The sequence below is a fragment of the Venturia canescens genome, chromosome 4, assembly GCF_019457755.1.
Source record: "Venturia canescens isolate UGA chromosome 4, ASM1945775v1, whole genome shotgun sequence".
Classification (NCBI taxonomy): Eukaryota; Metazoa; Arthropoda; class Insecta; order Hymenoptera; family Ichneumonidae; genus Venturia; species Venturia canescens.
The window spans coordinates 16,509,712-16,521,759 of NC_057424.1; the positions used below are offsets into that span (position 1 = coordinate 16,509,712).

The window sequence follows — 12,048 nt, forward strand, 5'->3', positions numbered from 1 at the left end:
TTATAAATTCCCCAACTCCTTGATTATCGCAGATTTCTACAAAATCACGAGGAATTACGATTTTTTGAAACATTTTGCTTCGAGATTGAGTCTCAATTTATACAATGCCACGAATAAAAATATTAATCTGATGAAAATTTCTATCGGGGACTGGAAAATTAAATTTCTGAAAAACAATGTTATTTTCGATCGAACTAGACTAATTTTTTGATCGCTGCTCAAAGTATAAATGAAAAGACTAAAAAAGTAAAAAAAAAATTTCATTAATATTCATTATTATACGTATATTCATAGAGTAATTATGATTGAAACGGGTCTGCGATCGTACTTTCGATAAAGATCGACTCGAACGGGCTCCCGTAAAATATTTGTTTTTATTTCTCGAACAAAACAAGTTAACGGTAAAATCGGACAATGTGTGTACTGGGATGCGAAATTAACGTAAATTATGTACATGTATGACCGTGAAAAGAGAAAGAATGGAAGAGAGAAAAAGAGAAAGAGAGAGAGAGGAAAAAGAAACGGGGAATATTTTTACTGACTGTACGGGATCGGCCCGTAGACGAGTGGAAGCGTAGTTCCGTTTCCGGTACTCGTAGATGAGATATCCGACTGCCTTTGTACGGAATCTGGACTCGAGTTTTTACTCGGTTCTTCGAGGTCTTCTTCGTCGTAAATTTTTTGAGGAAGTCTCAATGAGCGACTATTGATTTCGTCGTTATCGAGGCGATCGACGAGATCGTTCAAAGAGTTGCTGAAATCATTGACGAGTTGAGGAGAACGCAGATCTCCTACGGTCGATGAAAAACGGCTGTCGAGATTCTTCTTTCGAGCTTTCGACGAACCGATTTTTCTGCTTTTTTTCGAGCTCGACGAAGGAGATTGAGAAGGATTGGAAGAGAGTTCCACGAGACTCTTGCTACCGCGAAGCGGTTTCGAGTGATCTTTGTGGCTCGAAAAATCGGCCGATTTTTTTCCAGAAGAGGAATCATTGTCGCCTAGGACCGTGAGGATTCCTCTCGACGATCTTTCGTAGTCTCTGAGAGGGGTCACTTCGATGGTATAATTTTTCAAAACGTCTCTTTCTTCGTCCCAACGATCGTCCCATTTTCGTTCGATCGTCGTGAGGTCCAATGGCGGCGGGATAACTTTCGGTTTTCTCAATCTCATCCGATCGATAGTTCTCGTTGAGGAGACGTTCGACCCTGTTTTCGCAAAGTCGTCAACGTTCACGTACGTGGCGAAGAATTTCCGATCCGAATCGAGGGAATCGGTTCGGTGTCGACTTTGCAGCACGGAATCGTTCGAAGCCATTTTGGCTGTTCCATCGATCTGCGATTCCTTGATTATCCCGCGCAGACTTCTTTGCGAATGATGATCAGAATTGTAGAAATCAGTCTCATTGATATCGTCGGAACTGTTCGATCGATATTCGATCGACGATTTTAACGGTAGTGGTAAAAAATCGCAAGTGAAATCGGTTCTCCGAAGGTCGAGGTGACCCGCCGTGCGATCCGCTTGCTTCACAATGGTGAAACCGACTGTCGTATCGGTTGGTCCGACTTTTTCATAGATCCTCGGATCTTCGGACGGTTCCGGTGAGTTGCCGAATTCGGTTCTCGATTTCCTGCCGTTTGAACTCGCTCCGGACTGATTGCTTTGGCTCGTGAGTGTTTCTGTGCTACCAAAGCCGCTGATACCAGAGTTCTTTTGAAAATCGAGTCGATTTCTCATGGTCGAAACGTCGGTCGAGATGTCCCGAAGCGAATTATTATTCTCGATGCTTCGATTGCTTTGCCGATCTTTTTCCTTGCTGTTTTCATCATCGGGACTATGATTGTCGTTGCCTCCTCCGGGCATATTCGCGAAGAATTGTCTTCGCAAGAGGCGATTGTGTTCGAAGATCTCGTGTAGTCTCTCCCGGCTGCCGCGATACTCGGCGTTGTCATTCTCGTGGACGTAGCGATGAATCGGCAGTTCGTATTTCTCGTAAGCGAGTTTCGAGATCGGTTCGTGGCGATCCTCTTCGGCGGGAATCGATGGTGAACTTTTCTCATGCCGAGCGACTGATTGACCGATCGTCGAAGTGTTCTGGCCGGTTTCTCTCGCGTTGTGGCGAGCAGCGGGGTTTCGTGGACTTTCGTAACGATGCGAAGTGCCGGAAGTGCGAGTCTCTGCAGGCCAATTGTCATCGACGTAACCAGAAGTTTTCTCATTGAGATCAAAATCCTGGCCGATGTCATCGACGTTTCTGTAATAACCGGAAATGGAGTTCTTCGCTTTTGCTTGGTGCAATCCACTCGTGAAAGCCTCAAGATTCGGCGACGAATAATTTTCCTCGATTTTTCCACTCGTCTCGTTTCCCAGGGAACTTTTCGTCGCAGCGTTTTCCATCACACCGAAATAATTCCTCTCAAATTCCGTCCGTGGTTTCCACGTGCAAGGGTCAACAGTCTCAGTGTCGTCAGTGAGCGTGAAACAATCGCGATGTCTCGTGCGTTCTCCTCGATCGTTCATTTTTTCTCTCGTTGAGCGAACGTTCTCGCTATTAGTCATACGAACATAAACGAGATCTGGTTTCACAGTTTCCGGCATTGAGCGTCTCTGCACGGTGCGCGTGCCTCGGGGCGAATTTCCCAACTGGTTCGACGCTGATTTTCGCCATCTCGATCGTTCGACGTTGTTCAGTCTTTCGAGGTTTTTTATTTCACAAGTTAATCCGTTCCATTCGTGACTTTGCTCGAGATCCTCGATCCTTGGAAGAACCGGAAATTGGCTACGCACCCTCGTCGACTCCATCGCACTGAGTTCAATGATTCTTCGTCAAATGAAATACATTAAAAATTTATAGCCGCTGAAGCACGAGGTTTTTCTGCCGAGTAGTTTGTGTTTTCGGGTTATTCGTCAGTCTGTATACCGTGTGAATTTGATGAACGATCATTTCCGGTCAGTAAATAGTGTTCTAGAACCTCCAGTACGTACTCAACTGCTCATTTTTCTTTGAATTTTTATTTCCCCCACCGTATTTTCACGCACAATCGGAAAAAACTTTTCTACAACGAAAAAAAACTTTTATTCACACACGTAATTGAATGCAGACTCGATGCAGCGGAGGCTCCGAGGCCATAATTCGAACCGTAAAACCGACTTAAAGTTGGTGAGATTTATCGTGAGATCTGAGCATGTGCCTACGTAAATTTTATTTTTGACAGATGTATAAATAAGCGAAAGCCAAGAATATTCGTTTCATGAGTCGTCGCGCGTTCGGTCGAGCGGCCGCGAAGAAGACGCTCGGTGTACTGCTCGGTTCGAGGATACATAATATCCTAAAGAAGATTGCCGGCGCGAAGAGAGAAACCGAGAGGCGAGAGCGTTGCCGGTGTGGCGTGTCGACCGATCGTCCGGGCCAACAGCACACACCGCTGGTCAAGATCCTCTTCTCGGGAATCTCGGCCTCGGGCAAAAGACAATGGCCCCGGTTGCTTCGCTGATGTGCTCTCTGGCGCAGCCAACATTGCCGATGTGTATTATAAGCGGGCTCTTTTGTTGGGTACAGTGAGAGCCCGATTCGAGAACAGCCGAGTCATTCGCTTCGAACGTGACGCGGCTTTGCGATTGGGATTGGCTGATTGGGATCGCGCAGTTAAATCCACTGCTAATTGAGCTGTTTTCGATTCATAATTCCTGCATATGCAGTCCGACGAGGAGCAATGAGCCAACAAGAGAATTTATCGACTCTGTCCGTTATTCGTCGTGGCACGTGCCGAACTTGTGAGCTTCCAGATTGGAAGGCCGACGATAAAAAGTATAGAGCGGCCATTGGCTCGGGATTTCCTCACGCTTTGCCTCCTATTTACGCACGAAAATATAAATAATCGGTCGAGACACTCCCTCATTTGCTTTCGTAGGTCAGTGAGGATTCGCTGCTTAGCTCTTAAAACTGAGATTCTGGTCGACGATTCTCTGCTCACGATATTTTTTTTGAAAATTTCTATCCTAGAACATCGACGATAGAATCAAAAGACTCAAAGTGCTTAAGGGGACCAGGTGTATAACAGACCTCACTCCGGGCACGAGACTCGATCACGGGACGGCTTCAGCCAAAAGGTTCTCATAGTCGCGCGTCACGCTCCTCGTAACACGGAGATTGCTTATCGGGAAGCAAGAAAGGCTACCGGAAGAATCTACAGCTAGGAAGAATCGACTCGAACATTCCGATTTACACGTACACACACACACACAGATTGTTCAAGTGTGTACAGGAGATTGTATTTTGTTGTTGAAAAATCCATTATTTCGGGATGATCGGGAAGATACGCAGAACGAGGAACTCTTCCGTGCAAAATAACACGGAGTCGATGGTCCTTAAGTGCGTCGAAATGAGAAACTGAAATTGACAGTGAAGAAAAAACTGCCAGAAAACGAGCACGATTTTCAACCGATTTCCTATACGATTTTAAACAAAATTCACGCGTTCGCTGTGTGAAATTTTATAAAGCGAGGAAATTGGAAAATCGACGATGATTAATCGCAGCTAATGACGCAGTTAAGCGATTGCTACTTGCTACATTCCAAGTGAGTCTTCTCCGTTGCACGGTGAAAAACATCGGTACGCTTTGAAGGTAGTGATTTGAGAGAGTGAAACCTCTGATTAGTGAAGCTCTCGATTGAACGAGTGAAGAATTTTTATTTCTCAAATTAATATTGTTGTTATGTTTATTCTCGGCGATGGGAAATAATCTTTTCTCTCCGTCTATAGGCGCTTGAAATTGTAGTTATTTCGAGAGAGTATTACGAAGGTCGAAACGATTTGACGAGAGAGCGACGGCCGAACGTCAAAGAGTCTCGAAGCCCTCGGGCGCACTCGACACTCCGTTGGTCACGCAGCGAAGTGCTACGGAAACAAAACCCCTTATTTATCTCCCGATGTTATTTCTTTACACAATTTCGCGTAGATCGCGGCAACACAAAACATTTAATCTTTGGTGGCCTTTGGAGCGACGCCGGGAAAATTCATTTCTCTTGAGTCTTGTCAAATTACTTTTATCTCTCAATAAAATTATTTTCGATCGTGGCTCCCGTAAGTCCAAAAGTTTTGACATTTGTTCGGAAAACTGTGAAAAACGGTGCTGATCGACCGTTGAATTCGACAGCGGTGTCGGGCAGCAAAACCGGAAATTTTACGGTTTATCTACGAAAGAGAAATGATGCTTCGTCAATAAAAGAATCGTCTTAAGGATTCAGGAATAATGAATCCGCGTTTAAAAACTCATTACTCGTATCGCGATTTATTTTTTGCATTCACGTTTGTGCGAGCACCAATTTGCTGCTTTGGTATACATTGTTTTTTACCATACTTGAGAAATATTCGTTTTGAGAGTCGTCAGTCGATTTAGCGGCAAAAAATAGCGGTGTGTACACATTATAAAAGCGTCGGTGGCTCTGGTGCATCGAAATCGAAATTAATGATCTGTCGACACGCGAGGGAAATAGAAAGCTGGTGACCGATTCCACCTACACGAATAAATCCCTCGACGAAACTCGTTTATACACACCGGTGAGGAATCACTAATTAATCCTGCACTATCCTCGCTAATGGTGTACCGGAAAACGAAACTCCCCTTGTTAGCTCGCGAACGCTAATCCCCTCCACGTTTGGCACATGTGGCTTCGAAAGTTGAAGTGATTAGAAACACCGTTGTAATTGGCTTGGTTAAGGGGTCGCATTCGGCGTGGTTTCGTGTCATGTGAATTCAGCGAAATAAAAAACCGTCAAAGGGATGCACTGAGAACGGAGTTGACTGCGCGTCGAATTATTTATAAAAATCGCAAAACCACTCGAGTTTACAAAATCGAGACATGGAACGAGTTTCTTGAAGATTTTTCGCGAATAAAGAGAGGGAAATAAGAATCAGAAAATTATCCGCAATTGTACGAAGCTTGATTGAAACAGCGAAAGTGTTAATGATTTAAAACAAAACACTTTATTCAAGAGATCGAACAAGGAGAACGGCCTTAATGGATAAAACTCTAACGTGCGTGATAACGGACTTTTGAAGTAGGCTCTCAAGTCCGTTCTTCACCAGCTAAGAAGCCTGAGAACGGTGTTACTTGTCCTATCTCATTCCGTCACACTTATGTATCGTTCTATTTTAATGTGGCGAACTAGTGTTGCGTTAACTCGAGCCTTGTGCTCTTGCATATTAAGGCGATAGTACGATGTAAGTGGAGCAAATTTCTACGGAAGATGCGGACTGAATTATTTACACGCGCGGTGTATAACAACTTCCCACAACGACGGGGGCCTCAATTGTTCGGTTAATCATTTTAAAAGCGCCTTGGCCAGTTTGGTTTTCGACTATTTCTTTCGGCTTCCCTCAATTTCATTTCCATCTATACAAATATTGATGAAAATAAGAAATAATCCAAGGAGTTTCACTGGATAAATTTTGTTTGATTATTATTGTTTTTAGACTCGCCGGAAATGTTGGTGGCAAAAAATTTCGAAATGGTAACGCGGAACGAAACTTTCGTAGGACTTTTGTATTTTCATGATTTCGCTTCAAATATACACTTTGCACGTGGCTAACGTACTGAACTCCTCTAGATTCTTATCTCCCTGCAATCCACTATTCATTGAATTGAATTTCGAATGTGATTGCACATCTTGTACATCCTTAATGTCACGCATCGTTAAACGCATACTTTCCATTTTTTAATTACAACTTTATGCTGTGTACGGATGATTTATGTGCTTAGACAAAAGAAATCGTGATACAGCACCGATATCGTAGTCGGTTTGATTGAATCCGGCACTTCAACTCTTTAATGAGAATTCAAAAAATTTCAACGCTATTAAATGTTTTCCATATTTTTTTCGATTCTTCATGAACGAGAAGTTTCATGGCTGAAAATGAAAAATCACTTGATTCTAGTTCTGGGTTCGAATTGAGCATGAAAAATCACGAAAGTGTCTGTGATAAATATTGATAATCGAAAACAATCAGTTATAAAGTTGCATGACTTTTCACGAGGGAATCGTCCGTGTTGGTGTCTCACTGTCTGTTAAATCGTGAAGTCGATGAATGTGCATATGTGAATTTCACCGTGACACGGTGAAATAATGTAAAAACTACTTCAGCAAAAATTCCTCGTGTCTCATACGTTTATTCGATGAATATTTATCTCCAGTCATTAAGCAATGTTGCACGAACACCGTTCAATGTATCAAGCATTCGCGGCGCGATAAAAACACCGCGATCGATGTTTGGACAGGGAAAAAACGTTGCGTATCGAGAGTAAAAATGGTGTTTACGGTGAACGATTTTTTCCGGAATAAAAAACGATTTTTAAAGTTAACACGGCAATGAGATATTTAACGGCGAACTTTTATTTCTCTAAGAAAATACCGGAGATGAATTACTTCGTACGACAAGAGGCGCCCGAAACTTTTGGCACGCGATTTTCGATGAGCTCGATTAAGCGAAGAACGCGTTTAACAGCAACCGCGACTACGCACCGGTAACACACAATATCCGGAAATTGCGCAATTCTTGCACACTTCACTCGATAACAATCGTCGCATTCCTCGTTATAAACGAACTCTTGCACTCGCTCGTTTCAACGCTGCACTCACTCGCACAAAAACCTTTTTTCCCGGTCGTAAAAAAACGATTATTACTTTGCCCGCTATGCTTACATGACGGATTAAAATGTTGTTTTGGATATTTGACGACGAGGGAAAATCCGACGAGACTGAAGAGAGAGCAAGTGCCGGCGAGACGTGCTCCGGACGTCTGTGAAGCTGTTTTCTCTCTCTCTCGCGTCAAGTCTCCTCCTCGCGGAGAGGAAAATGAGAGAAGGAGGAGGAGGGAAAAGAACCGGAAGACGGAGCGTAAGAACTCGGAAATTTCGAGGCTGCTCGAGTCTCGTTAGTTTCACTGTGTTTTTGTCCAAAGCACTCGCGACCGATTCTTTTTTTTCTTATCTCTCGCTTTTTCTTCCTCTTCACAAAATTCATATTGTCTCGAGGCTTTTCACATACTCTCGACGTTAATACGAGAAACTGATGAACAAAAACACGATGAAAATATGAATGCTCCTTTGAATATTTTCACTTTTCTATTCCTAGCGCGGCTTCGAGCAGTGCGACAACGGATTCATTCAGGGCGCTTCCTCTCTGCAGTATTGTGCACGAAATACTAGCTCCGCTTTGAAACATACGCCGTATGTTATAACTCGTCTGTATACGTATACGTCACCGTACCGTCATCGTCGTAATTGACACGCGAGCAAGAATCGGTGTGTCCGCGCCTCGGAACTTTTCGTCCGGCGCAATTTCAGCGATTGCGACAGCCAACACACGCGAAAATATGTCCCCTTATTCGTGCCTCACCAATAATAAAGAGCAATCGCGTTTTAATCGCGTCGATTCTCGCATTTATCGCTCTCGCAAGACACACACCGCGCGTAACAATATTTAATATTCTTCCAATTTTCACAACACTCGAGCAACAATGAGCTCCGTTATCTCATCGCACAGCTCCATAAGAAGTACTGAATCGCGTGGAGAAATAATCCTCGCTCGAAGCCTCGATTAATCTCGCGGCGAGATTAGATAAGACGCGATGTAAGTGCGATCGATTATTTCCAAGTTCTCCACGCGCTGGCTTCTCTCTAATTCGAGAATCTCATGCGGACGAACATCGCGCGAGGAATCTCCCTATTCACGTTTTCCATATTTCTCATCAAACGTTTTATCCCCATTCCTCGCTCCTTTTGTTCCTCGCACTTGAAATCTCTGCGTTGGCTATCAGCAACGACGCTCGCCCATCGAGAAATTGGATCCAACGCAGTTCGAAGGTCAACAAAGCGATATTTTTTCCCATCGACGGTTCTGCTTTTGCCACTCGAACTTTCGAGATCCATTATTTCATTGGATATTTTAATGGATGCGTCGACAAGCAGAATTCAGATGCTCATCTGAGTTTTCATTTCGGATATAACGAGAGGTTGAAGAGAGCCTCGAGTGCTGTCAAAATGAAATAGCGCGTAATACGCGAACCTTTTTATGCCAGGGCCACGTCCAATCTCGGTCGTAGTAGTTTATCCACCGACCCAACGTCTACAAGCACTGCGCGCAGCGAACGAGGTAGATCGCCCGGGAAATAGTCCGATGAAACGAGACGCCGCGCTGATACAAAAGTGTGTGTGTGAAGCGGTGTGACATTGCTACCGGGATATTCAAGGTCGTGTGCAGTCCGCGCCTTGAATTACCCGCGTGGCTCAACTGATAAAGATCGATTAGCTGATACGAAATATTTCTGCGTCTTTGAACTACCGACGCGATATGCTTGGTACGTGATATCGAAGCTTTTTGTGTGCTTGCGATAAGGTTGATGGAATGAATTTTTTCGACCTCGTCGTTCTTATCGACAAATTTATTTAGCTGGCAACTCAAATGGATGAAAAACTATCGTTTCTGTTTTTCGATTAATTCCAAGAGCTGACTTACTTTTTCGTGTTGAAAATGCTTATTGAGTCTTTCCGATGACGCAGCTTTTTGCTCCATAATTTCTACAGAACGGCAACGTTACAGAAAAATCGTACTTTGCGGCCAGCCATAACGTTTTTTTTGTCAGTAAAGCAGATAATTGTTCTTGGAATGTGAGAGATTTATGGCGCTATTAGCAACCGTAAATGTTGATTTGCGTTTTTCTAAGTGAAGAGCGAAGATAAAGTTTTCTCGTACGTTTCACGTTTTCAGATATCATTGTTTCCTTGAGGCAATCACGAGCACATTTCAGCAGAGTTCAAGCTTTGCAGTGAATCATATCCTATTGACATTTACGGCAGGAACTTTTTTCGAATAGTGCGGCAACGGAAGATTATTTTGTCGTTAGCTGTCGAGAGACAAGGAATCTCAGCAAATGCTACACGGAATGACGCGCTTTTGGAATTCCGCTTATCGCCTCAAAGTGAGAAAATATTCCATGAAATTTCGCCCGAATCTCGTATCATTTGTAAATCTCAAAGTCACAAAAGATTATTTTCTATTCAACGAATTTCGATGAAATCGTCCCTTCAAAGACTCTTCTTAAAAAAATACTTCATTGGGAATTTCGCAATAAATAAATCTCCGTTTTAACGAATCCTCGTTCAACAAAATCTCGAAAATTCATTCTCAAAATTCGCGATTTTTTACTTACGGTTTCAATCATTTTCTCCGCGTCCCCAATCACTGACAGTTTCGTTATCATTCGCCTTGCAAAACTAGACTATCAGATCCACACGCAGTGCGGATCGCTATTTTTCGCACGCTTTCTAATACGTACGGGGAAAACATAAAGGAATAGAATGTTTCACTGCACTATTAAAGTGTGTAACTCTCATTCTTTTTCGCGCCTTTCTGGGTGCTTGAAATCTTCGTAAAGGTGTAGAATATGAGAGCTGGTGGTACAGACTGAATTTTTATTTTTATTGTGGGGGGGGAGAGCGGCTTATCGTAGCGGAAGTTAGCGGGATTTACGTTCGCCGTAGCACTCGTAGAGAGCAAGAGTAAACGTGGGTTAAGTCTCCTGGAACACCATTAAAAGGTTTCCCTCTTTTATAGCGGTATATCATCACCATAAAAGGAAAATTAAAACAAAAATAAATTTGCACTCCCCGCGGAGATGTGAAAGCTTTTTTGGAATTCAACTCTGTTCGTTAACAATGAAACGAGTCTCGAGTTCCTCGACCTGTTTCACTCGAGCAATTTACAGTATTATACTTTCGACGTATAAGTTTGATTGAAACCCTTTCGATAGTAGATCAGTCAGTGGCGAGAGAATCAGGTCGTGGAGGATGCGTCATGGGTCAACAGACGAGAGTTGACCTCACACTGTACGTACGTAGCTTGACCCCGATCAATGAACGATCCTCAATAAAAGAGTGTTGTATGGATCGAAATTTTGACATCGATGAGAATGAATGTCGTCGTTTGAATTTTCCCTTTCATTTCGAGCGAATGTCGATAAAAACAATGCGTTTGAATTCTCTCCTGATTATTTCACTTTCTGCTGATGATTATTATTGGCGATTCGTCGTTTTTGTTCTTACTGGGATTATTTATAATTCATCCAGTTACTCGCATGCAAGGAATCGCTTGTTCCCGAACACGATATGAACTTGAGGAGAATTATTGACTGATGACCTTTGCTCTCTCAGCCAGTTTCATTACTCGAGCTCGATGGTTGGTGCATACAGGGTGTCCTAGAATTTTTGAAGTCTTGAACTCGAGTTTCAGTTTCAGTTGCTGTTGCAACTTGCATGGCAAACATTGCTCTTTGGATCGATTTAACTTGAACAGTCGACAACTCGTTGGGCATTCGGGCAATGGGAAAATAGTGGGATATATTTTTAGACCGAATTTTGTGTCGAATTTGAGATGAAATTGTCGAGTTTCAACTCTGGGACACCCTGAATTCTGTTTCGGTACGTGCTCGTATGCATTTTCCAACTGCTACAAATTTCAACCTGTTTTCGCGCAAAGTTTCACGGATTAATCGCGTTCGCGTGCAGCATGCGACATGCCAGTCGTATCGCAACGAATTCGATGTTGAAAAACAAATTTTGTTGAGCCACACTTTTCGATTCAAATTTCGCGATACAAAATTGGTTTTTTTGCGATAGTGTCACGATTTCTCATGCCGGAATGAAAAGACAAAAGACAATAAAAATGTGAAAACACACACGCGCAGCAAACTGATAATAAAAAGTATGCAGGCGCTTTCGGCTTTCGAAATTTGATAATATTTCGAAATTCATTACCTGGCCGTTCGCTCCGGTTGTGCTGAGCTTTTGGTGGTGGCGGGGGTGCAATCGCGTACTCTACAGATGAGCGAGAAAAAAAATCATAAAAATAATAATGATGAGCGGCAAAACACAACACGCCAAATTTGAACATCCAGAAGTGCTCTTGCCGTTCTTCAGTCGCGCATTTTTTTGAAGAGCTTCAACATTTATTGATTCTCCAATATTTTATTGAAGGCTCGCGCGACCCAATAT

At 43.1% G+C, this 12,048-nt stretch overlaps 1 protein-coding gene across 6 annotated transcripts in view; it reads right to left on the minus strand.

The window, feature by feature from the left end:
* Positions 1-12,048, minus strand: part of CAP (Cbl-associated protein) — a 49,974-nt gene that overhangs the window by 6,824 nt on the left and 31,102 nt on the right. For 5 of the 6 annotated variants that reach the window (XM_043418079.1, XM_043418074.1, XM_043418075.1 and 2 more), the window contains one exon: positions 11,812-11,871. The exons of the other annotated variant lie outside the window; for it this stretch is intronic. In XM_043418079.1, coding sequence (XP_043274014.1) covers positions 11,812-11,871 — 60 coding nt within the window. The remainder of the gene's footprint in view (positions 1-11,811; positions 11,872-12,048) is intronic. 6 annotated transcript variants of the gene reach the window in all.